General features: G+C 37.1%; 2 protein-coding genes across 2 annotated transcripts in view; one reads left to right on the top strand and one right to left on the bottom strand.

Moving 5' to 3' along the window:
- LOC136265825 (influenza virus NS1A-binding protein-like) overlaps window positions 1-24,123 on the bottom strand; it is a 36,542-nt gene extending 12,419 nt beyond the window's left edge. The window contains exon 1 of the mRNA XM_066060759.1: window positions 23,885-24,123. The gene's annotated coding sequence lies outside the window, so the exon portion shown is untranslated. The remainder of the gene's footprint in view (window positions 1-23,884) is intronic.
- LOC136265801 (leucine-rich repeat serine/threonine-protein kinase 1-like) lies at window positions 1,660-26,736 on the top strand. Its single transcript, XM_066060716.1, has 21 exons — window positions 1,660-1,940; window positions 5,112-5,149; window positions 5,202-5,240; window positions 6,605-6,764; window positions 8,571-8,661; window positions 10,004-11,467; window positions 11,900-12,000; window positions 12,539-12,645; window positions 14,956-15,078; window positions 15,649-15,877; window positions 17,904-18,027; window positions 18,121-18,188; window positions 19,241-19,342; window positions 19,416-20,518; window positions 22,004-22,111; window positions 22,206-22,511; window positions 22,567-22,863; window positions 23,405-23,545; window positions 24,523-24,813; window positions 25,326-26,022; window positions 26,082-26,736. Exons 1-21 carry the CDS (start codon window positions 1,733-1,735, stop codon window positions 26,456-26,458), a joined length of 6,174 nt encoding a protein of 2,057 aa, XP_065916788.1. The 5' UTR covers window positions 1,660-1,732; the 3' UTR covers window positions 26,459-26,736.
- The last annotated feature ends 79 nt before the right edge of the window (window positions 26,737-26,815 follow it).

A 26,815-nucleotide genomic window follows, 5' to 3' on the forward strand; every position in this document is an offset into this window, starting at 1 on the left:
TTTTAACTCTTATACTTTGGGATAGTCATGATAGTGAACAATTAAAGTTTAAGATATTCTAATAAAGCAGTCAGATACATGTAAGGTTGTGATGAACAATAAACCACCCGCCTGCATTGGTTTAGGAGAAATTTTCAGATCTGAAACATAAAATTAACAGTAACTCTACTGTGTAATCCAGTCCAGTGAATGGATGCATCCTACTATGATGAAGAAAGGCTCTCAGAGGTCATTGTTTTTGCCACCTCTGGTGTTTTCAACATCTGGTGATGTGGGTAGGGGCCGTAGGGCTGCAACTTTTAAGTTGAAGTATCTTACCAATATTTGTCTATCCGACAAAACATCATATGCATGTATTCTGCAATATACCTGCACATACTCTGTACATTACCCTTAGTCATATGATGATTATGATCCACTTGAGTGGAGCAGATGGAGGATAGGGTCAGAGGCTGGGTTCTCACTCTTCAATCATTGGTTGACTGCTAAAGATATCACATCCATCTTATGTGCAGAGCATCAGGTTCTGGACACCCTGCCTTTTTCTTATACCGTATCATTGCTGAATAAAGGGTATACACTCAAGTCCGTGGTCTGTTTAGGCTAATGTGTTTACCTTGAAAATATTTGTCTAGATTTTTGTCATTAGAGCCAGTCTAAAAATATATAAATGTTGTTTTGCATGATATAGCTACCAGAAGCAGTATATTATTGCTGAGGCACTAATTGTTCAGTATAATGCTCATCTTACATTGGTATGACCTAAAACTGAGTATGCCATCACATGCAGTCTGGAGTCCACACCTAATAAGAATACGTTGGAGAAAGTGCAGAGACATGCTGCTAGATATGTAAAAGGATATAGTATGTTCATGTTGAGCTGAATCCTCAAAAACATTTAATAACCCGTGGATGCAATTACACACAATCTTGAAATTTGGCTCATTTGTAGTACTGCTTGACCTGCTAAAAATATTTCAAAATCTCTGTTCAAATGTTTGACATAATATTTATGGCCAATCAAAATTTTCACAATACATTTCCTATGGGGAAGCCATATAAGTACAGTGTCCATTACAGCCCTTTCCCGAACATGGAGCCAAACCGTATGTGTCTGTTGTTGACACCTTTGCTGTTACCAATAATCATCTGGTTGGCTGAAATGTTAACTATGTTGAGAAAAAATCCACTTTTAATTTTTAGCTGTTCAGCTCACCGTGAACATACTATAGTATGCATATGATGCCAGTGTTACGGAGATGCTAAAAGAGTTACAATGGGAATTACTTGAATCACGTGAGGACCAGTTTAGTTTCACTTTGACCATGTTATCATCCTAAAACAGAACACCTATCTAGCAGTGCATACCACATGCAAACTAGGGAATACATCTTCATGTGGACTAAACCCATATAGCCAGAAAGAAGTAGCTACCCTTCTCCTGCAGCCGGAAGTCAATGGCATGCAGTGGAGATTACTGAATAGTTGATGACGGAAAATTGATATAGGCTAGCTAAGTGTCTGTTGCTTGTACCAATTCAATGCAAATCCTCAGCCCACTTGCCAGCAAGTTTGCTAGTATTGCTACCTGAGTGTCTCTTCCCCTTAGCTACGATGCGGCCGGAGTAGTAACACAGAGGAAGACGGTTTTGACGTCACATGCCGGCAAGCAGGCGTGGTCAACTGGGGCCGGAATGAATTGTGTCCTCGCAAATTGCGAAAAACCGATTGAATGGCAATGAATGGTTTAGGCGATGAAGGTATTGCCACCCAAAGCGGAAGCTGTGCGTTAGAATGGGTGAAGAGCTTGCCAGATGAAGCTGACGAAGATAGAGCAATGAACCGAGAAAGACGAGGGAAGGTGTTAAGGAAGGCGGCCTACTATCACAATATCGATGTAGTACGGATATTGCTGACTGCAGACATTCTACAATCTTCCGGTAAGTGCTGGTCCCGTGTGGCTGTATGGTTTCTTCCGGCCATTTTTTGCGGTGTATAATCAGAAGCTTGTGGTGGGCGGTATATTACTCTGGCGCTTCCGCCCTTTTGTTGGCTTTGAGATTAGTCACTATAGGTGGAGCCAGCAACCTGGGCTTCATCGTAAATGTGTGTCAGCCTGCCAGGTAATTGTCATAATAAGAAGCCTTTGGTTTTGTTGAGGTCACTGTTCTCCATATTTGCATATAAGTGGGTGGGGAGTCCGTTGCTTTATTATTTTAGCTGGGCACAGTGGTATGTACCAGGGTTGAAAAGGATTGGTTGGAATCGGTTGGGTCATCATGGGCCTGAACTATGGCTAGGACCACCTTGTTATGTGGCTATCAAGTAGGTACATGCATGTATTGATGACTTTATTTACCATTATGTAGGGTGAAGGGCCCAGTAGCTTCTCATTTTCCGTCTTGTGCAAGTCAAAATGACAAGAAAAACAGTTGCCACATAAGACTATATAGCTAACCATGTTCATTATAGGACAACTAAATAGATGGCCTCGTAAATGAGATTCCACCACAACCTTTTTGAAATCTTTTTGAAATGGTCACTACAAAACGATGGTCGTAATAATGGGGTTGCTATTATTATTCTGCTTTACAGGGTTAGTCTTCTATGTACTTGACATGGTCATGAGGTATGCCATAGAATTATGTTTGAAACCTGCTTAGAGGTGGTCTTATTATTAGAGGTGTACCGATATGGGTTTTTGGCATGTACCGATATCCGATATTGATGCAACCAAAGAAGTCGATAACCGATAGTCGATCCGATATTTGCATTAATATTTTAAGTGTACATTTACCTACCTGTGCATGTATTCATTGCTATACTCTGCCTGTGGTGGTACACTGCTTGGGTTTCTATTGTGCAATCCAGACAATTAGGCACCCACAAACGTTTTTATGTACACTCCCATGAAGCCTAAAACGGATATTTCTGCATTACTGTGAATTCTAATGGCTTGTACAACAAGTTTCCTTGGTTACTCTGACCCTTCTTTTATTACAAAGGTACTCTATAACTGCTTCATTTGTAAAGACTGTGATAGGCTTTGCAGCAACAAACACTAGAATCGTGTGTATTTATATGGCTTCTTGTAGCATAGCACTTGTTGCAGAGTGAACAATAAGCCACTGGCACTAATGAGCCACATGAATAACCTAGAAAACCAATGCATAATCCGTTTATGTACAAACTATTGCTACTGTATAAATATCGGTAGCAATATCGGTCCTCCTGCTGTTCTGTACCGATACCGATATTGGTAAAAGAATGCCATATCGGTGGCCGATATTGTAGCCGATCCGATTATCGGTACACCCCTACTTATTATAGAAGTGGTTTTTGTAAAGAAGTGACCACTAGTAGCATGTTTATACAAGTTTCAATTTCTATTTTCAATTTCAGTTTCAATTTCCACTATTTCCAATTGCCTCTGTGAAGAAACCATCCTAACTACACAGGGTCAACCAAAGGCAATTTCCCTAGGCCCCATTTTGTTGGGAGTCCTCCATACAATGGATTTTGTACCACACAGTCACAATTTTGTCCCAAGCCCCTTAATTAAGTGTTACGTAAGTACCTTGTACAATGGCTATTATTCAAATGGTAGAAAATTTTAAAGTATCAGATTTTGAATATATATTTTCAAAAAAATGTCATATAGTGTTTAGCACACCACCCTCTTAAATTTAGAGAGATGGCATGAGACTTTTCATTTTTGTTCAAACAAAATTGTGAAGCTTCATTTAACTGTATCAGTAGAGCTCATGTTTTTTTTCACAAAACTTTTCTGTTCAATGGACTTAGACACACTGTGTGTAGGTGAGATGATCTGGACCCCATTTCTGGAGGGGAGCTTCATTGTTACCATGGACTAAATCTCGTCTTCCTGCCACGATCTGCTGTCTATGATTAAACCAGAAAGCATAGTTGGTCACAGAAATGGGCTACTGGTTGCAGTGTACTTTTTTCATTCAAAATGATGAGACTGTTATTATGCGTGTAACTAGCTAATTCCGAGGAGACTGGTGGTATTAGTATGCGTGTAACTAGCTAATTCCGAGGAGACTGGTGGTATTATTATGCGTGTAACTAGCTAATTCCGAGGATAATTGCCTGCAGGACTACTTAGCTGTTTTTGTGTCTGTTTTTGTGTCAAAAAACAGCTGACAGTTTTTACAATTTTCATTAATAAAATCCTTTGAAAATTGTTCATTATTATGGTATGCGTTTTGCATGGGTAGGATGCAACGGAGAAGTGGGCTTGGAGTAAATGATGGTCATGTGTCTTGCAATAGAATATTATAGGACTCTCTCTGTTATGATTTTGTTTTATGGTATATTTATTTGTTTTTTAAAACTAAGCTAGGTTTTCCTTTAGAGATGTGGAAGTGTCATTAGAGCTGGGTTTCTTATAAAATGTGTTTTAAAACTATGTGTTGTTTATAAATATTTGGTATGTACAATTACTGTTAGCTATAGCAATTGTATGATTCATGATTTTTATTTAAAGCCTGCCTGGCTCCTTTGATTGCAGTTTGTCGCATCCAGATCCCTGTGCAGGTCAATGAGGTATCTAGATCAGAAGCCATCCATTTGGTGTAATCTCTTTTTGTCGCACCAATGCCAAATTGCACTGTATTAGACCAGTAATTTATTAGAGGCCAAGTAATTGCATATTGTATGAAGCTACACAGTATGCAGATGAAAGCAGCCATCAAAGTGTACTAAATAATTACTGTTTGTTAATCAGTGACCCTAGCTATGCCATAAACTAACTTTGAGGTTAAAGTATATAAAAACAGTGTTAATTAACTGTTGGGTATGAGTAGCTATGACTTAAGTGCCATGGTGTATGCGATATGCAAAAGATGGTAAAGATTTGAGTTACTATTGTGACTTGAATGCTGCATACATTAGTCAAGTATTTTAGACATGAAATTGCATCAGAATGCTATATTTTGCATATAGTGTGCAGGCATGTATGTATGTCTTTAACTGGTTCAGTAAATATACTCAGAAATGCAATGATGTCAAATGTACATATGTACCTTGTTAAGAGCTTACAGAGTAATAGTGAGTTTATCATTTTTGTTATTACATTTCTGTTACAGCTACAGATATTGTGAATGATGTCAACACTAATGGACAGGTGAGATGTGCAAGTTATTAAATGGAAGAATTTTATACTATTAAAATCACAGACCGCTTTTCATTTGGTTGCAGAAGGAAGCAAACAAGTGGTGAGCTCAATGTAGTTATGATACTGTTGCAAGGGCCAATGTGACCCGCTGAGCAAAAACCCAACTAGTTTGCATTTTCTTGAACTTCATTTTATGAATTCTTTGTTGTCTAAAGGGGAAATATGTTAAAGTTTTGTCTGGTTAATAGTTTTGGAGTTATAACAATAGCAGCAGGAAAAGCAAAACAATTGATTTGTATTCAGTGACTATATGGAAAAGAAATTACAGGTGCTCATTTAATCGATCACGAGTCATGATTGCAATATCCTATGGAGCTGGGGCTTGTCTTATTATTTCACCATGAACTGGGAAAGTAATTAACGTATAATTTTCCGTGTTCCCTGGAATGGTTTTTACGCCCTCCACCTTTAGGATCCAACATACCAAGTTTGAGCAAGCTCAGAGATATGAACCCTCAAAGTTCAGCTTAATTTCTTCTTTGTTTTAGGGGGAAAAACTGATGAATTTTCAGAGTTATGGACAATTATTCGCAATAAAAAAGACCAATATTTTGTCACGCCTGCATGCTACACCGCTTATGGGATTAACTTGAAAATCGGTCTGTGCATAGGTTAACCATAATAGCTCAAACCTTATGCGGTTTGAAACAAATCACACTGATAGCTACAGCGTTACTCCTGGTTTAAATGCAGGTTAAACAGGTTTAACTGGAGGCTCAATACACACCGGCTAAGGTCTTGTGGTTAGGTGTCACAGCCTATTTACCACTCCCTAAACAGGCTTAACTGGTTTGTGGTGCCATGTTCTAACACGAATTCTTGGCACATAGTGGTGTTTTGTTGCTCATGCAAGCACTTGTTTTCCCTCCCAGGAACCCACACCCACTCTCTCTCTCTCCATCAGACAAGCTTTCTTCACAGACTTGGCTGACGTGAAATGGGCAAGTACTGTAGGTACAGGAGGACACACAGTTAGTGTCTTTAAGAATAATTCATGTACCATCTACAACTAGGCTACAGTACAACTGTCCATGCACCCAACTTCTTACTTTTATCTCTCCGCTATGATTCTCATTATCCAGTTATGACCAAACTTCTATGACCAGAGCCGTAATATGTTTAAAGGAGAAAACAAACCTGGTGTAATTTGTGGGTCAAAAAATGCTCTAATAGAACGGTCACTGAGAATTAAAGTATAATGAACAGTTTAGTGAATGAACAGTTTGGTGTAGTGTGAAAATATATCCAAGATACTTAACGTTAAACAATGCATTTATCTTACCTAGTCTGTCTCTCAACGACTGCAAGACACAAAACTGTCTCATGATCAGTAACTTTGTAAAGTAGCTGTACTCAGTGCACATTATTACAGCTACCAAATATGCTGGGCTGTTTTTGTTTTAGGTAGTGGAGAACAATTCAGCCAAATCCAGTAAGGAAATTCTGGACATTATTGGCCTATTATTTGAACATGGAGCTGACCCTACCATGAAATGTGGTGATGGTACTACACCCAAGGAAATATTTATGCGATGCAACTTCAAGATTGGAACAGCCTTGTTAGGTAAATAATAATATGATTACTATTGTAGAGTGTAGCTAACAAGAAACTGCTTAGACCAAATAATGTACCAGCCCATTGTCCCTATTGTTTATAATCACTATAAAATTACTGTATATGCTATGAAAATTAAAGTATTGCCTGTGGCTAAAAGTATGCATGGGGATCAAACTCATATGCAATGAAACTGTTCACAAATAAAAGCCTATAATTGATTGGTTCTGGTAAAATAAGATTTACCCTTCAACCTTGGTCTACAAAATACAAAATACAATGAATAAACATTATTGCTACATTGGGAAAAAACACAATTGAACATTGCACAACAGGAACTGTTATTACAGTGGCTATTCTATTATAGTGGTTATTACAGTGGTTATTCAGCTTTCCCAACTAGATTATTAAATAAACTTCCTGAAGATATTTGGACAAACAAATGTTCCATGCAGATTTAAGGGTCATGTATTTATAGAGATGATTAACTTTTAGAAAATGCATGCCTTTACTGGATCCTGTAAGCTTTGCCTAGTGGCAAATCCAGGGGTGTACAGGGAACAAATGCACTTCCCTTCTTTACTTAGCTTCATAATACATTTAAGAACTTTGGTTAGGAAAAGTCAAATGGAAAGGGTGTTATTTGTTTTCCATAAAGTACAGTTGAATTGTGAACTGTTACTATACCTACACAAGTACACAGAAAAATTTGGAATTTTCAACTATCGTAGGGACCATAGCACATCGATAAAAGGTACTGAAACAAGCTGGAGTAGTGCATGATATTAAATCACAGTAAAACAATAGGAAGTGTTATATCCCTACTGTGCTCAAGATACCATAATGGAAATGCACAGTAGGGATATAACACTTCCTATTGTTTTACTGTGATTTAATATCGTGCACTACTCCAACTTGTTTCAGTATTTTTTATCGATGTGCTATGGTCCCTACTCTAGTTGAAAATTCCAAATTTTTCTGTGTGCTTGTTTGATAACTCTTTTTGTAAATAATTATTATGACTGGTGAACCCACGCATACCATATCTGAAATGGCACCATGCACCCCAATTATCGTCTGAAAAGTGAAGTATCCATTACGCTTCGTTGTCAGCTATGCTCAACACATTATGCAGCATTTCGGATCAAAAACTGTTCGAAAAGTACCTCTGCAATCCACGCATGCTGAAAGAAAGAAATGGTGCCACGTGCTCCAGTTATATCAGTTATCATCTGAAAAGTGAAGTATCCATTACGTTTCTTTGTGGGCTATGTTCAACCCATTACACAGCAGTACAAATCAAGAACTGTTTGAAAAACACCTCTGCTATCAAAATAGCCACTATGAAAAAAATACGGACAATTTCCGTTACGAAGGGAAGCCATCATGTGCTACCGCCAAATTGACACTTTTCGCTGTCAGCAAAGATGAATGGGACACAAAGGAGGACACTGGTAAGTCCATGAAGAATGCACTGTACGTACTGCGGTATGTCAACAGGCACCTGTTGGGCCAAAGCGACATCGAACAGTGAAAAAATTGAGCCCGTAGCCTTAGCCGTTATCTAGTTACACTTGTCTGAAGGCATCAGTCAGTCAGTTACAGTAATCAGTGGCATAGCATACAGAAAAATTACTATGGTAAAAGATTTGATGTTTATTCATGGGAGGTCACGTTATGGTGAATTCAACAATATCATTGTGTTTCTTTTGATGTGCTTTGTGATGTGCTTTGTGATGATTTTCCAATATTGTTGAACACACTGACTAATTCATGTCTATATTGTTATGATTTTGTTCTTCTTAATTACTACAGAAGTGTTGGAAAATATTTGGACACAGAACTTTAGTCCCAGCACACTAAACTATGCTGACGTCAAGGTCTTGCACAAAGAGCTTCTTAAATGGTAATTACAATGTATAACTGAGTGTATACTGGCAATATCATACAGTATGGTAGTACTGTACATAAATCTGTTACTGTTGGAATGTTTTGTTGGGACTAAATTATTGTGCGTGACTAGATCTGTAAGAATCCCACATGTTAGCACCTAATTTTACTGTAGAATGCAATAAATGCAATGGGTAAAATATTTACAAAATTAAAAATATCCCGTAAAGTTTTTAAACACTTGTTTCATAATGAAGGAAGGTGATAATAGTGAAAACCTTGATAGCATCGTGATTTCCAAAGCAAGAGAAGTTTGACAATCTTTGTTTTATTGTCAGTACTCCCAAGTAGATGGAAGATATGAGTGTTAGCTGCCTTGCATTGGACAAGCAATTCATTTTCACATTTCCACCTTCACCCTGGTCATGGGAAGGGCCTGGAAGACAAAACTTACCTAGTAATGGATTCCTCTGTTCAAGGTTAACTCAATGGTATACCGTATAGCTGGTAATTTTCGAAAGGTTTTTATTTTCAGATATTTTGAAGAGGCCCTTCTCTTCGAAAATAAATTCCCACAAGTGAAAGCAACCGTCCAACTTTCGGCGATTCGTTCGTGTATTCTTCGAGTTTTAGCTCAGTATTGCTGATGATAATAGGTAAACTGTATCATTACTGTACCGATAACCAGGAAACAGGTTCCAGAATGGGAATTGATGCCGTCTGCTCTAGACTAATCTATGGTAGGATGGCTAGCTATGATCGAGAATGATCGTGCCAGTGACTTCACTCCACCCGAGACTCCCTTAGTCTTCTCTCCAGTGCACAGGAATGGGGATTATTCCATCAGTAAATCAGTTTTCGGCAAACATTCACGCATCTTCATAATTTGTGACACGGGTTTCCGTTTATTTGAAATCCATCTGGACTTCGAAATATGCACTCTTCAAAATTAAAATCTTTCGAAATTCAGATTTTGCTTCGTGTGCGAAAATTTCTGCTTCGAAAATAACCCACTATACGGTAAGTTGCATCTCAGTAGAGGACTACATTTATGAATTATAAGCTCCTGTAGTTTGTTTTCCAATTGTCATTTTACAAATCAATTTTTCTGTTGTCACTTTGTATGTAGCACTGTAACTTTGAAAGTTCTTGGCTTCTGGAGCTGAAACTTTGGTTGATCATTCCTTTGGCTATGTAGATAAGACAATGTATAAAATGGAAGTGTGATAATGTGTGGGGTTCTTGCAGATCTGGTCATGTATGTGTACATACGGTTTAGGTACATTAGAAGGTTACGTACGTGAAATGGCAATATTTAAGCTAAACATTATCACAGATATTGCTTTGTGCTTATACAGGTGTGTGCAGTGCAGTGATGATGTGAGGATAGCAGAGTATATTCTGCTAATGAATGACAGCTCCTCATCAAGCTTACTTCCAGTAGGTCTGACTGTACTACAACACTTACTAGAAGGCACAGAAGGGTTTAATGGAAAGACCTTACTTCATATTGTTGCAAATAGTGGAAATTACAACATGCTCAATGTTCTGATCTCACACTGTATGCTTCCCCTTAATGTTGTGGCTAATAAAAAATGGGAGATAGTTTATGATGAACGAAGGAGAGTTGTTGAAACTCCATTGTCCTTGTCCTTGTCTAGCAGTTCAGTAAGTCGTCTTATCGATGTCTTCAATGAGAAACAGTCTGAGGGTGATTACTTGACCAAAATTGATTTGTCCTACACCAGACTTATTCGTCTTCCCATGGAGATATACAAGTTTGAACACATCACAAGTCTTGATGTTAGTTTTTGCAAGCTCAAATTGTTAGAACTACCCACAGAGATGCTTCCTCAATGTCTAAACAAAGTAACAGAATTAAATTTGTCTTATAACTTTCTTATTAGTGTTCCCATTGAAATCTTTTGTTTACCCAGCCTCAAGAAATTGAATGCCTCCAATAATCCTATAATTTCACTTCCAGAAAAGTGGTGGCTGTCTAAGAGCATCGAAGAAATTAATGTATCGCAGACTCAGATAGGAAGGTTGTTCCACTCAGACCAGAACAAGCTTGTGCAGTCTTTGGAAGTCACTTCATCACCTAAAACAATGAAACGAATTCTCCGCAGCAGAAACACAGTTCTTAGTGAATCTGAAAATTCAATGTCTTTTCTTAAACCTAGTTCAGATGCCTCTCCCTTGCGTTACCTGAATGTTAGTCATTCTAGTTTGAGCAAGTTTCCGAATTGTCTTGCATGTTATTTTCCAAACTTGATGTATTTGTACTTGTCAGCAAACCACCTCACTTCGTGTTGTAGTATCAATGAACTACCAGCTTTGCTGAAAGAACTTGATATCAGTAACAATCATCTGCAATCAGAAAATAGTAGCATATTTTCCTTGTGCACTAACAGGGATGAGCTACTTTGTCACAATGAAGCAAATCTTGATTGCTCCCTCAGGTGTACCCACATGCAGCACAATAACTTGTTGAAACTAACAACACTCAATTTATCCTACAACACCCAACTGAACACTCTAACACTGCATAGATTTGATAAGAAAATGAACTTGTTTTTTCCACAACTGAAGAAGCTTAATCTTGACAGCTGTTATTTAGCACAATTTCCTGAACGCCTAGCCAGTATGGGTTGTATTCACTCTTTAAAAATTAATCACAATGACTTTCAAATTGATCATCGTATTTGTGGTTTAGAAAACCTGACAAGTTTTAGCTATGAAGGTGTGAAAGATCCAATTGTTTTTGACCTGGATAAGTTTGCCAGTGTTAAGGAAATGCAGATATTTCTTAGGCAAAGAGGGTACGTTGTAATGTTTTTTATATGTACACACATTGATCAGTAGAACTGTATATGAAATCCTTCTAGTTCAGTAGGTTCCATATGAAAAAGGTTTAAATTTTGATCCCAAGAAAGTTTTGTCTTGTGCATTTTGTCTCCGAAGAGGAACAAGTACCACAGTGCGATAAAACCTGTCTAATCAGGTTGCTGTATACTAAAGTCACCTGTCTAAACAAGCATTGTAAAAATGCATGGATGTGTTATATTTTATTTATCTAACCACCTGCTTAATGAGGTCAGAAAGATTTGATTGTACAATATCGAGAATAGAAAGTACAGAATTTATTAAAAGTGAAGATAGATATCAACTATTTGCAACCTGAACGTCTATACTGATATAATAATATAGTGATTGTCTAGTAGCTATTTTATTATTATTTCTTTGCTCTTTAGTGCTACTAGTGTTCCTCCAGTAAAGCTAATGTTTGTGGAGCACAAAGAAGATGATTGTGTTCCTCTGCTGTACAATGTTGTGTGGGCTGGAATGCCAACAGGTAATGTTGTGCAGTAGATGTGACAGTTTGTGACAAGTTACATCGTGACCAGCCAAATAAAAAACAATCATTACGTATGTACAAATCAAACTGACACAAAATGTTAGCACACCGATGCACTGCTTACTGTATATCTAGTCTGCTACTTTTTTCATGCACTGGCTGCTGTTCTGTCTTGACTTTCTGGTGACTTTTAGTGATGATCTAAGGGCTTGACATGGCTGTGGACACATCTGCTGAGGTGGAATCAGATGGAGGACATGGATATTACTTGATTCCTAGTCTTTATAATCCTATTGTATTTTAGTATTTTATTGTTTTCCTCATCCACGTTTATTGTGCTGTAAGTCTACAATATTGATTAAAATACTATCTACATATGCAAGTCATAATTTTAGCTTGAACAATAGTATTAGTGTTGTGAGTTTAGTGTGTATTGTATGGTGAGTTTTGGCTGCAAAACTTCAAATTGTATAAGAATGCATTTTCATTCAGTAATAGTATGCGATAAGCACAATACTATGTATTTATTGTGCAGGTTCAGCCAGACCAGTACCTGGTAGTGTATATTTGGACACTTGGATCTATTCCCCAATACCAAATGATGTGAAAATAACATTTTATCCTTGGGATATTTCAGCAGATGTAAGTACAATAAATTCATGTTGTCCTTCCCACAGTGTGTTATATGTATAGTCTCTCTCTCACTGTGTGATAGTATACCATGGATAGGGAAATATTTGACAGTAAAATTATTTCGTGGTTGCCTTGGATTACACAAAATATTTACGCTTGTATATTTTTGGTGGGCATCCATTAGAACTACTCATTCATATTACAGCATTATCATACCTTGTTTTAACTAAGCATGTAGTGTATACGTAACACTACACGACTCTTAAAATTATCAGTGGCTTGATTGGGGAAAGTCTTCAAAGTCAAGGTCTTTTAACCCAAACAGCGGTGTGCTGACCGCTAATACAGTATCCAGGTGAATAGCTACATGTTTAATTATTTGTTATACGCAAAAATTCACTGGTAGAATATTTTCATGGGTTAGGCTGTCTAAAAAATATAATGCATCGAATATATTGTGCAACTAAATGTCAAACAAAGATTTCCTGATTCATATTATATATTCAGTACATTTGAATAGCTATTTGTTTATATGGATTTGTATGATATAGTAGACAAAAATCCAAGAAAGAGTGTCCTATATTGTTAAGAGTGAATCCTAAAGAAGATGAATATTCAGGCTAGGAAAATAAGTTCAGTAGGGCTGGGAAATAACTTGGTACCATGATATAAGAAAGAAATGATGCTTAATTTTTGGCACTATCAGCAGAATGACAGGTTTTTTTTGTTGCCCTAGAATATTAGTGATATTGTTCTAGTCTATAATACATGATGTCATATCAAGCAATGGAGTTGTATATCAGGCATGGGAAAAAAGATACTATAATAGAACAGTCAAAAATATAACGGTCACTTACTCTGTAAAGTATTCATACATTTTCCAATTGAATTTTTAATTATGGTATCATCTATTATTATAAAAATAATGTAGTATTATACCGTACCTTTATATTTTCAATGCTGCTCTGCCCTAAAATTCACAACTATGTAATACTTTTTGCATAGCTGCATAGCACAAACTTTTGCAAGTAAGTGAGTTACTGTATTTGATTTAATGCTATCATAATATTATCATACAGTACGATAGTAACTGTATAGTAGGGACCACAAAGGAGTAGGAGTGGTCCACGAAATAATATCACCTAAAAAACAGCCTCAATTTCTCCTGATGATGATAAGGCAGTATTGGTTAGGTAGAACTAAGCCCAAACAAGCTTTCAGATCGACCCGAAACACTTTCAACAAGTTGCTACGGAATTTTAAAAATAATTTATTTAACAGAATTTTCTACTGACTGAGTAAGTAAGTAACTGACTGACTGATGCCTTCAAACAAGCGTAACTCGATAACGACTAAGGCTAAGGCTAAGGGCTTTATTTTTTCACTGTTCGACGTCGCTTTGGCCCGACAGGTGCCTTTTGACATACTGCAGTACGTACAATGCATTCTTCATGGACTTAGCAGTGTCCTCCTTTGTGTCCCATTCATCTTTGCTGACAGTGAAAAGTGTCGATTTGGCGATAGCGCGTGATGGCTTCCCTTCGTAACGGAAATCGTCCGTATTTGTTATAGTAGCTATTTTGATAGCAGAGGTGCTTTTCAAACAGTTCTTGATTCGTACTGCTGTGTAACGGGTTGAACATAGCCGACAACGAAATGTAATGGATACTTCACTTTTCAGACGATAATTGACATAACCGGGGGGTGCGGCAACATTTCTTTTGGTATGCGTGGATTGCAGAGGTGCTTTTTGAACAGTTCTTGATTCAAAATACTGCGTAACTGGTTGAACAAAGCTGACAACAAAGCGTAATGGATACTTCACTTTTCAGACGATAATTGGGGCACACGGTGCCATTTCAGATGTGTGGGTTCACCAGTCCATAATAATTATATACAAAAAAAGTTAACAAATAAGTACACAGAAAAATTTGGAATTTTCAACTAGAGTAAGGACCATAGCACATCGATAAAAAGTACTGAAACAAGTTGGAGTAGTGCACGATATTAAATCACAGTAAAACAATAAGAAGTGTTATATCCCTACTGTGCATTTTCATTATGGTATCATGAGCACAGTAGGGATATAACACTTCTTATTGTTTTACTGTGATTTAATATTGTGCACTACTCCAACTTGTTTCAGTACTTTTTATCGATGTACTATGGTCCCTACTCTAGTTGAAAATTTCAAATTTTTCTGTGTATATGTAGTTTTTCTTATGATTCTAAAGTTTCGGGTATTCTTGTGAAATGCTAAAGAAATCACCTCATGTAACTTGTTTTGTGGTTAATTAGTCAGTGGTTTATCTTCTTTAGGAGAAATACTTTGCTGTATATCAAAGCTTCATCTCAGAAAAGGCAATCTATGTTCTATGCTGGAAAGCATATGAAGGTGAAGAAGGGATTCAAAGACTGAAGGAATGGCTCTTGCTCATCAAAGTAATCAACATACACATGTAGTAATAGGGGTGGGTAATATACTGATATTTAGTTGTTGTGCAATATATTTTTAAATCAAATAATCAAATGCTTAACAGTTAATAATACCGCATATGTACCAAGAATACTGGAGATTACCGGAGATTACTGGTTTTCAAATTATTCAATCAGTATTATGGCAGAACTCACTAGCAAGAGTGGAGCAAAGAGTGTAACATGGGACTGCTAGAAAAATACTCATGGGAGGTCCCAGTTGAATGTGGGAGTACTATTTGTCACCTCCATTGAAGAAGTTTGTTGGCCAATTTGTTTTCCCACTTGAAGAGTCACTGCATAGTCTACAATGAGGCCATTGATGCAATGGAAGCTTATATACGTATTTAGTGGATATTTAGTAGCACCGCAATATTTATAATTAAAATACTGTGGTATAATATTGATCAATACCGCCCACCCCTATGTACTAATAATCTCCATGCAGTAAATACTGTAGTTTTCTGTTGTGTACGTATATACTTCTAATTTTGTAACTATAGCTAGTATCAATCATTTTTCCATTGTTTATTGCAGGCTAGAGCCAGACATGCTGCAGTGGTAATAGTGGGGACGGATATGGATGCAGTGAGTAAAAGACGGACCTCACAGTTAAAGGAATATCTTAGAGGACTTTACTGCAATAGCTATTATCCTGATATAAGAGCAATCAAGTTTGTGTCTTGTAAAGCCAAATACATAGGCACTGTTAAATCACTATGTCAGAAAATTTATGAAGTTGCCACATCATTGAAGACTCACCTAGGTTAGAATTATAGTCTTACTAAGGTTTAGTTTTGTCTCACTTGATAATGAGGCACTTGCCCAATAGCAGCCAAAGCCTGGCTGCAGGGCACCTTCTAGTATAAAAGTATTGTACTTTCATCATACAGTACAATAGTAACTGTATAGTAGGGACCACAAAGGAGTAGGCGTGGCCCACGGACTAATATCACCAAAAAAAAACAGCCTCAATTTTCCATGACGATGATGAGGCAGTTTTGGTTAGGTAAAACTAAGCTCGAAAAAGCTTTCAGATCAACCCGAAATGCTTTCAACAAGTTTCTACGGAATTTTAAAAATAATTTATTTAACGAAATTTTCTACTGACTGAGTAAGTAACTGACTGACTGATGCCTTCAGACAAGCATAACTTGATAACGGCTAAGGCTACGAGCTTGATTTTTTCACTGTTCGATGTTGCTTCAGCCTGATTGGTGCCTTTTGGCATACCGCAGTATGTACAATGCATTCTTCATGGACTTACCAGTGTCCTCCTTTGTGTCCCATTTATCTTTGCTGACAGCGAAAAGTGTCAATTTGGTGGTAGCATGTGATGGCTTCCCTTTGTAATGGAAATCGTCCATATTTTTCATAGTGGCTATTTTGATTGCAGAGGTACTTTTTGAACAGTTCTTGATTCGTACTGTTGTGTAACGGGTTGAACATAGCAGACAACAAAGCGTAATGGATACTTCACTTTTCAGACGATAATTAATATAACTAGGACGTGCGGCACCATTTCTTCTGGTGCGCATGGATTGCAGAGGTGTTGTTTTTGATCCGAAATGCTGTGTAACGGGTTGAACATAGCTGACAACGAAGCGTAATGGATACTTCACTTTTCAGACGATAATTAATATAGCTGGGGCGCGCAGCGCCATTCAGATGCGGTATGCGTGGTTTCACCAGTCATAATAATTATTTACAAAAAGAGTTATCAAACAAGCACAGAGAAAAATTTGGAATTTTCAACTAGAGTAGGGACCATAGCACATCGATAAAAAGTACTGAAACAAGTTGGAGTATAGTGCATGATATATTAAATCACAGTAAAACAATAAGAAGTGTTATATCCCTACTGTGCATTTCCATTATGGTATCTTGAGCACAGTAGGGATGTCACACTTCTTATTGATTTAATATATTGTGCACTATACTCCAACTTGTTTCAGTACTTTTTATCGATGTGCTATGGTCCCTACTCTAGTTGAAAATTCCAAATTTTTCTGTGTACTTGTTCATATAAGAATGAAGCTGTTATCAAATTTTGCAAACATGTGTGGGTGTAGTGAGTAGTCTATATGTATACAGTACACTGAAAATATATCTGCACTGAACTTGTGGCCTATCAAAATAGAAAAGAAAGCTATAAGTAAGGTATGTGGAGCATCAACTTTATGGTGCTGTTCGATTTCAATGTTGCACCTCAATAGGACTACCACTACTGGACAATTTGGCCTTGAAAATCCAATGCAATTTTCAAAGAAACCTATGAAAAGTCAAAATTTCATTGGTGTCCCCAATGAATTTTTATTTTAATAGTATTTTCATTGGAAAAATCAATGAATATCCAATGAAAATAACCAATGAAAATTCTATGAAAAATAATTTCATGGAGTATTCATTAGTAAAGTTTCAATGGATTTTCATAGGTTTAGTATGTGAAAATGTAATGAAAATTCTTGGCCACCCATTGAAAAGTTTGACTTTTCAGAGGGTTTTCAACATTTTCAGAGGATTTTCAAAATTGCTTTCATTGGGGTTTCATGAGAACCCTTCCAGTAGTGTACTGGTAATATATTAGCCAATATTATAGGTATTATTATTGGTCAAATATAAGGTGTATATCACTGATATTTCATTTAAGTAATAGTTGAACACTTGTGAGGTTGGATTGCAGTTGGACACAATAGTAAAATATAACATATTATATAATTAAATGGGGCTATGTGTCAAGCCAATAGTTACTGCAAAGTATGCATTATGATTTGATATGAATTGACATTTAGGAGACAGACGTTTCACCCAGAAGCTTATTCACATGAAAGTTCCTACTACTTATGTGAAACTGCAAGCAGAAATTTTAGCTGCACTCAAAACAAAATGTATCCTTACTTGGGAAGACATCTTGAGGTAAGGTTACATTGTCACACCTACCTACCTACCTACCTACCTACCTACCTACCTACCTACCTACCTGTACTAAACTGTGCATATCTATTTCAGTTTAGGAACTCAGTGTGGTCTACACAAGAGTGAACTGATTGTTGCTATTAAATACCTCAAGGAACATGGTTAGTGTGTGCCAAACTTGTCCAGTGTTACTTTTATTAGAACGATTACATAATTAATGATTGCATAATTGGTACAGAATAATAAATTTTGGCTCTACACACACATACATAAACTGCACTGTTGTTTTACCTATGGCTGATCTTGTACAAAAATCTGGTCTTGGTTCTTGTCACAAGAGAGCATTATAGCAGAACATTATGGTTTCAGTAGTCTCAAATAAATGTCACCGGCTGTCCTGTTTCGTCACAGTACAGTTCCAAGGATAGCAAGCACACGTATAAAATTTACACAAGAGGTGCTTCAATGTATTACTGTCAGGCCACTACCAGTAGCTTGTAAAGTTTCCCACCAAATAAGATAAAAATCTGAGCAGTTGGACGATCAAAGTGTAGTAGTATAATGAGTGCTCACAAAGGGGGAGGAGGGTGGGGTGGGCAAGAGATAGGCTTCAAAATGGAGGTAGACCATGATTGGAGTTCAGACATGAGACTACAGGGCTGTGCTGGCTTCGTAGTGGCTGATATGCAGCAAAACCATCAACACAGAAAACGTCTGGCCAATCTTATCAAGCCATCCACCAGTACACCACTAATTATTGCCAAGCCAGGTCCTTCACAAGGCCAGAAACTGCCAATTGAACTTGCCACACCACACGCTCCTTAAAACCAGCCTCGATTATGCTGAGGGCTCAAAACCAATATTATGATAGTGCAGCTATCCACTGGTAGTGTTGGTTTGATTTTGCCTGATGTGCGATTTGGATCAGTTTAGTAAAATCTGGTCACAAATTATGGTGAAGAAAAGATGCAATGAAGAGGTGTACACTTGATTTTAAAGAAATATGTGAATAGTCTTCTAACTTTCTCACACATAAAATTAGTATACTTGTCAGTTCTGTTAGCAGCCGGGGTGAAAGCTTGCATTTTGTAACCACAATTCAATACAGTATAATTAATACAAATATTGCATTTGCTAGAATCAGTATACTGTGGTTGTTTAACACTTTACTTACTTTAATGATCAAACTATATATCAGTATTGTTCTATACAGGAAGATTGATGTATTTTGACTCAGTTGAACTGAAAAGACTTTACTTTGACCCACAGTGGATATATAGCGTGTTTACACATGTGGTGTCAGCAACATACAATAGTAAGTCTTTATAGCCTTATTATGTATGTGTATAATTATACTGTGTGTTGTCCAAACTCTGTTTTGCATTTAGATCTTTCTGCAACAATTAGCAAGGCACAACTAGTGAATTCTCTTGGTGAAAGATTTCATTTATCACCAGAAGCCATGGAATGCATAATAACCTTGCTACAAGACTTTGTGTTGGCAATTCACCTTACTGCTAACACGTTATTAATACCATCTCTTCTTCAAAAGAAGGAATCAAGTCAAGTTATGTTTGGAAGTGAACAATACAACTTTCCACGGAGGGAAAATATTCCACTTAGTTTTGCTGAACTTGGACCAAGTATACATGCTAGAATTACCTTTCCAAGACCAGAAGTAATGGATGTTGATTTACGTCCCACTGGTTTATGCTTTCGTAGAATATTTTTTGCTTTTCACATAGCCGCAAATATTTGGCCAAAGCTAATTTCCCGTGTATTATTGACAGTTGAGGTTAATAGTTTTCATAAAATAATTCTCAACAATTGTAGCTCAGAAGTGCTTTACAAGCCATTCAACACAGCTGGAGATGCTTTGATAGGACAATTACATTGTAAATGGTTGTATGGACACAACTACATTGAACTCTATTTAGGGGAATATCTTTTATTACGAATGAATGCATTGTCGAGTTTTAAAAAAGAAATTAACAGAAAGATAGCCATTTCTTTTACCAAGGAAAAACTGGAAAACATGCTTCTGTATGAACCTCTCTGTGCAGATCCTGTCTTAAAATCTACAGCAGACCAAGAAGGTTTTGAAGTAAACATTCCTGATTACATCATAATTTCCCGTGCTGGACAAAATGGCCAAGTCCATCAATCACACACAATGAGTGAACAATTATTATCCCATGTTTTAGAAATCATTGATGAAGTATTGAAAGACTGGTTTGAAGGATTGACAGGAGTCTATTCAGATGCGTCTGTATCCCACCTTATCCCTTGTCCGTATTGCTTTGGAGATTACCTTGTGGCTGAGGATGATATTAAATATATCATACCGTCTTCAACAAGTCAACTAGCATGTGCCACTTGTGTAGCATTCTCTGTCCAGTATGTACTGCAAGAGGCACGTAAATCTGACATCATTTCATGTCCTGCTCATAGTAATGTGATAATAGAGATAAAACATTTAGCTCCAGATGTGGTAAGTGCAAGTATATTCAGTAGCATACAGTGGAACCTTCCTTATCTGGACCTGTATTATGTGGGCACTGCTGTGGTCTGGACAGCCCAAAGTAGTTACGTGGCTTATTAGATGAAAGCATAGAGCCTAAAGGTTGCTGTTTATCTGTTAGGTGACTTTGTTTGTTCTACTAATAATAGCAACTACTGCTTAGTTGTTAGGTGATAAAATATTTTTACAGCCCAGGGGAGTGACCATGAATGCTCTGTAGTGACATGACCTCTCCTCAGACGTCTGGATTCAGTAGAATGGAATGGTGGAATTGACTGGAATGGAATGGTGGAATGGAACAATGCATTGGATAATCTCACCTCATGTCCACCTTCTTACACAACCCATCTCCTTACAAAGACTACCTCCTTATAAAGACCATGTGAATGCCTTATCTTGTTGTTAATAGGATTAACTTCAGAGTGGAATATTTTGAACACAGACACATCATTGTGTACCATTGTGCTAGTTTTGTGAGCTTATCCTATTGTAAAATTAATTGGCTTTTTGCACTCATATAGCTGATCTCAAGTATAGATATTCTCATAATGAATTAACTGTCACCTACCAATGAACCATCCTATGGGCCAACCATATACTATAAATAACAAGTTGCGTAGTAATTTAGTCATTATTTATACATGGTCTTTATAGGAGGTGAGATTATCTAATGTATTGTTCTGTTCCACCGTTCCATTCCATTCCACTAAATCCAGACACTCCTTCTCCTCTACTCACTAAACTGTATGGTTAGCAATTATAACGTTTATTTCAGCGTATTAGCATGCATTTCTTAGTTGCAGACATTTCTGAGATATAGACAATAGTATGAATCAGACTTCCTGGCAAAGAGAGGTTCTACTGTATAAGTCAATCGTTATGATCTTTCCACAGTCATATAGTAGTTCCCACAAAAAATTAATAATAAATCCTTACATGTTGAGTGAAGTTCACTTAGAATTAGTCTGCTTACTGTGACTGTTGAGGCATGACGTGAAAAATGGACAGCTCTTCCACAACCATGCACAGACATGCTGAGCCATTGGTTTGGAACCTACAAATTGATACCTTTACATTGCAACAATTAAGACACAAGGAAGTAGTGCAACCTAAAATGCTACCAGTTTGCTGCTGAGAGTTTTTAAAATTCATGGGACTGGCTGCCTGGCACAAACATTTAACAATAACTAATGCTACAAGATTTCACTATTGAATGTCACATTTACCTTTAGTACACTGCAGTAGGTATAATGCACACATCACAGACTTAAAAGCACATTTGGGCTGGATTATGCTTCCAATGAAGTGCAAAGTAAAGTTGTGGTTGGTTTTTGGTCAATATATTTCAGTGGGAAGATGCACACCTTCATAATCTCTATTACTATACTGCATGATAATATTTGTATTAGGAAAGGTATACGCATACATATTAGAAATTGAATTCTGTATTTTTAGGTGTTCAATGATATAACAGTTGAAAAGATAAGTGAGGATCAGCTTACAGGTGGAAGACAGTTAGGTATAGGAGGGTTTGGGGTGGTGCGTCAAATGGAACTTCAAACAGTAAGTATAACTAGTGAATGTGAATAAATGTCTGAAAATGATGAACTTTTACTATATTTTGATTGACAGAATGTCTTTAATTGCTGTATTGCAGGACCCAGTAAAACAGGTAGCTGTGAAGTCCTTTACTGGTGGTCCATTGAGCTCCTTTATTGGTGGTCCATTGAGCTCACAAGTTGAAAATTTGCCTCAAATTTATGCAGACATAAGAGTGGAGCTTAATAAACTAATTACAGTGGACCATCCACACATCATAAACCTCATCGGATTTTGTGTGACTTCACTGTCATTTGTGTTGGAGTGGGCCCCTCTTGGTAGTTTAAAGAGTCTTCTGCTTGAAAGTTATAAAAGTGCTGGATTCCATTTTTGCCCTGAAGCACTTTTTCATACAATAAAACAGGTAATCTGTTTCTTAAAAAGCAGAAAATATCCATTTGAACTTGATCCCCATGTAGGCATCTTCTGCGCTGGATTATCTGCACACTAAAAGGACAATAGTACACTATGATGTAAAGCCAGATAACATATTAGTGTTCAGTTTTCCTCCAGCTGGTCACAACTGTTTTACCACAACAGGGTCTGTAACTTGCATGTTCTGTCAACATGAAGCATCCAGAGTTTTTGTCAAGTTGGCAGACCTTGGGGTATCAGCTTTGGCAGGTCCAGCGGGTTTTCATCGAAAAGCAGCAACTCCAGGTCACTCTGCTCCTGAAGCTATTGAATATGCTGGAACAGAGCCACTTAGTGAAAAGGTATGCAGTGGATGTTTGTATTTTATGATTCAATACAAAACCAGTCAAGTCTTAGTGTACTGGAACATATCTGTATATGACACACTACTTGGGAGGATTTCTAAGTGAAAAGTATAGGCAGAAACCATTTACTTCTTGTTGTTGTATGATACCGGCTTCCTTCAATGCACAAGTTTGTAATTAAGATACAAGTCCAATGTCACTGCTAAGTCCATGTCAGTTTTGTATATGTGACCGGATTTGCAAAATGATATATACCTTTTTCACACACAAAATTTGACCCATTTTGTGAACTTTGAATCTTGATAACGTTTTGATCATTTCATATAATTGCCTGTAATTTTCCATGAGTGTAGCTATAGTATCTGGCTGCATTTTGATACCAAGAGAAAGTTAATCAGTGTAAGGAGGCAAGTGTTACATCATTTTGTTTGTTGGTATGTAAAATGTGTGGAGTACCTTTTCGCAAATCAGGTCACATATATACTTATGAATAAACTGTATAAAATTATGCCACAATGATAGTGTTAACTTGATACAGGTTGATATTTATTCCCTGGGGATCACCTTATATGAACTTATGACATTTCAACTACTACCTCCTAATGATTTGGATTCAAGTCCATTTGGATTTGATTATGACATCAAAATTGGTTTGCGGCCTCCACTGTTTACTGGAGAGGTAACTGATATTTTGTTTGTTATACTGATGAAACTTGCACATTATACTGACCACTCACGTAATAATGTATATCATCTTAGGTGGCTCACGTATGCTATGAAAACTATGAACTGGGCGTATCCTATATGTAAGAGTTAAGGTACTGCCACAAGTGCTATAACACAAAAAATTTGCGAGAGGAAAATATAGCATGCAGCAAAGCCAGGTGCTATATTTCATCTTGAGACACTCTTTGAGTGCTATGTATATTTGATGTGTAGTATGAGCCTAGGCAGTGCTGTTATTGAGAGCCATCAATTTGAGGTGCACACAAGATACACAGAACAATTATAAACTCACGGAGTATTCTTATCTTTGGTAGAATGGGAATTGCACCTGCATTATTCTTCTTCTGGTCTAGTCCGTCTTCTTAATGGCTAAATTTTTTGATTGTGGTACTTAATAAGCATGTTTCCATGATACTGCTAGGACTCATCTGTTTATATCAACGAAATGTAAGAATGTTCACTGGCACTAACCACAAGCAACCATCATCAGTGGTTCTAGTCGCACAGGCTATTAGCCTAGACTGGTTTGCACACACTAGTGTGTCATGTGCAGTTCTATATCTAGTTGATATAGAACTGTAGGTCTATTAAAGCATTCTATGACTGCCCACTATAGAACTGTTGTGTTCTGTATGGCTATTATAGAACCATTTTTTTTGCTTTGATCCTCCCACCAAAGTTTCTTTATATATATACTTCCACACTAATTGTGACCAAATCTGCAAAAATTGATCTTATAGCCTTTCTGATTGCATGTACTTCTCAGCCCATGATGTGATTTGTGAACCAGCACAAGAGGAGTTATGATGGAATGGCTATAAGATCCCTTTTCACAGATCCGGTCACACATTATCTTAAATCACCTAAATGATATACAGTATCAGGCAATCATTGAATTCCTAATCACTAATCATTGCATTTATGTTCCAGAGAGATCCCAAGTACCCGATCATCCTAAAAGAACTAGTGGTGAACTGTTGGGCTCAAGAATACACTGCCAGGCCAACTGCTCAGGAAATAGTTTCTATACTCCAATCACCAGATTGTCTCAAACTGACAAACACTTACAACACTGAACTACCATACAGTGTAGTATCTGCTGCTCTGGTTGTTACTGTTGAGGATCAACAGTCACTATGGTTGGCTTACATTTCTGATGGGGAGTGTAAAGTCACAGTGTACAGGTTTGCAGAACTAGCATGTTCTGTACACATGACCATGGTATGTTGTGAAGTATTATAGAATGACAGTACTGAAGGTATTTTAAAACATATTTTAAATTTTCTGTACATGTGAAATTTACTTTGTAGTTCTGAGATCCAGTTCCCAGCCTGTAGATGTAGATATGCTGTTTACCAATTAAAAGCTACATCTCTCAACCATGTAGTTGCCATTATGAAGGTGTACGTGCCTAATATCCACAGACAGCAAGTTATGTGTGCCTAAATATCAGTTTACCTTTGACATTTTATTAGCAATTATAGTACCTCAGTTACCACTAATACCATTCACTGTACTGCTTCAAAGCTAATTAAAGGCTCACTAATCTTTTTCCAGGCTCCTACCTTCACATGTCTATTACGTATGTATGCCTAAAACACCAGCCAGGGGGATGGCATAATGGTCATATGTAAAATGCAATGATATGTCTACTAGGTCAATGTAGCTTTCATTAAAGCCCCAGTATAAAATATGGTATGTGCGGTGGTCCTTAGTGTATTGTTCCATTACAGGATACTTCTATTAAAGTGAAGCACTCAGTACAAGCGATGTGCCAAAGAAGCAAATATGTCTTTATAGCATCTGTATTTGGAGAGATAACTGTAGTCAATGCATCCACCTTTAAAATAGAACATATTCATATGATTGAGCAAACTGAACTCACTAAACAAGTTGTTACTGATATGATTGCGGTTGATGAAGAGGACAACCTTATTGCCCTCATATATGATGGTGGACTAGTTGTGTTCACAACAATTAGTTTGACCATGTCAGCTGGTGCAGATGACATCACACATAGCTTTTCATTGTTTGTGCTATCAAAAGTTGCTATGCAACAAGAAGGGACACACTTGTCAGCCATTGCTGTTTCGTTTCCACAAATATGTTCAGTTGAAGTTTGCAAGCCTACAAGCAGTAGTCAAATTGAGTTGTGGTGTGGGTGTGGCAGTGGTGTTATAGAGGTAATTACTCCACCTTGTGGAGCTGCTAACCCGGTATCAAAAGTGATGTTGAAGACTTATGAAAGTTCTCCTGATATTCCACAAGATGCTAGCATCTTACAGTTGAAGTCTTTTCAATATTCTTTGACTAATATAACTCATGTGTATGCCTTACATGGAACTGGGAGTGCTGTTTCTTGTTGGAGAGTTGATGAACAACCAGCACTAAGCACTGTAATCAGTTTGCTACCTCAAGTTTTTTCACCAGGTATGCGTTATTAGTTTGTATAGATTTTTGATTACAGTTTTTTCACACATTTTTTACAGTTACAATTCTTCCGCTGGAGAATCAGTTATATATTTCAGATACACAAGGAAGTGTATTTGAAGTGAACCTTGATGATGCTTTTACTAAGAGTAATGCCTGCTGCAATCGTCTTCTTGGTCGTCATCAAGAAGACACAAAGGTGTCTCTGTTTGCCTTACATGGCACTATTAATACTAATGGGTTCCTTTCTAATGTTGGACATGTCAAGAAAAGTGAACATGAAGAATTATCGTTTGCTAGTGTCAAACAGATTCCTTGCAATGTTTTACTAGCCATGGGAGCAGGCTACCAAGATGTTTTCCATAGTGGTGAAGTGATGCCTGACCCTCCATTACATTTTACCACATGGGTTACACCATGTCCTTATCTGAAATAAGTGCATATACATTTACTTTACTTAGTGTGTAGGTACATAACTTTTTGGTTATTGTAGGCACATCATAAACTAGTTATTTAGGAGAGTGTGTTGTATTCACTTATAAGTTCACACTTATATGTTTATTTATTGAACACTTGTTTTAGTACACTAAGCTATAATTATTCATCATTATCTATAAGTGTTATTTAGTGTAACACACTTATTTATTCATTTATTGCAATTACAAAGTACTGCAGATAGTATCCACAATTGTTTCTAGGTACATGATATGGTTGCAGTTGAAAACTATTAAATTAAAAATGCTGCTGGTTAGGCCTGAGTCAAATATGTCAAAACTTTGCCAGAAAATGCTTT

Source organism: Dysidea avara, chromosome 9, assembly GCF_963678975.1.
Source record: "Dysidea avara chromosome 9, odDysAvar1.4, whole genome shotgun sequence".
NCBI lineage: Eukaryota > Metazoa > Porifera > Demospongiae > Dictyoceratida > Dysideidae > Dysidea > Dysidea avara.

Excerpts from the sequence above, each read along its gene's own strand:
- LOC136265801 (XM_066060716.1), top strand. The coding sequence starts at position 1,733 with ATGGCAATGAATGGTTTAGGCGATGAAGGTATTGCCACCCAAAGCGGA. Across the intron at positions 18,028-18,120 it reads ACTTGGGAAGACATCTTGAG|TTTAGGAACTCAGTGTGGTC; the intron begins GTAAGGTTACAT and ends TATCTATTTCAG. Across the intron at positions 23,546-24,522 it reads CTCCACTGTTTACTGGAGAG|AGAGATCCCAAGTACCCGAT; the intron begins GTAACTGATATT and ends TTTATGTTCCAG.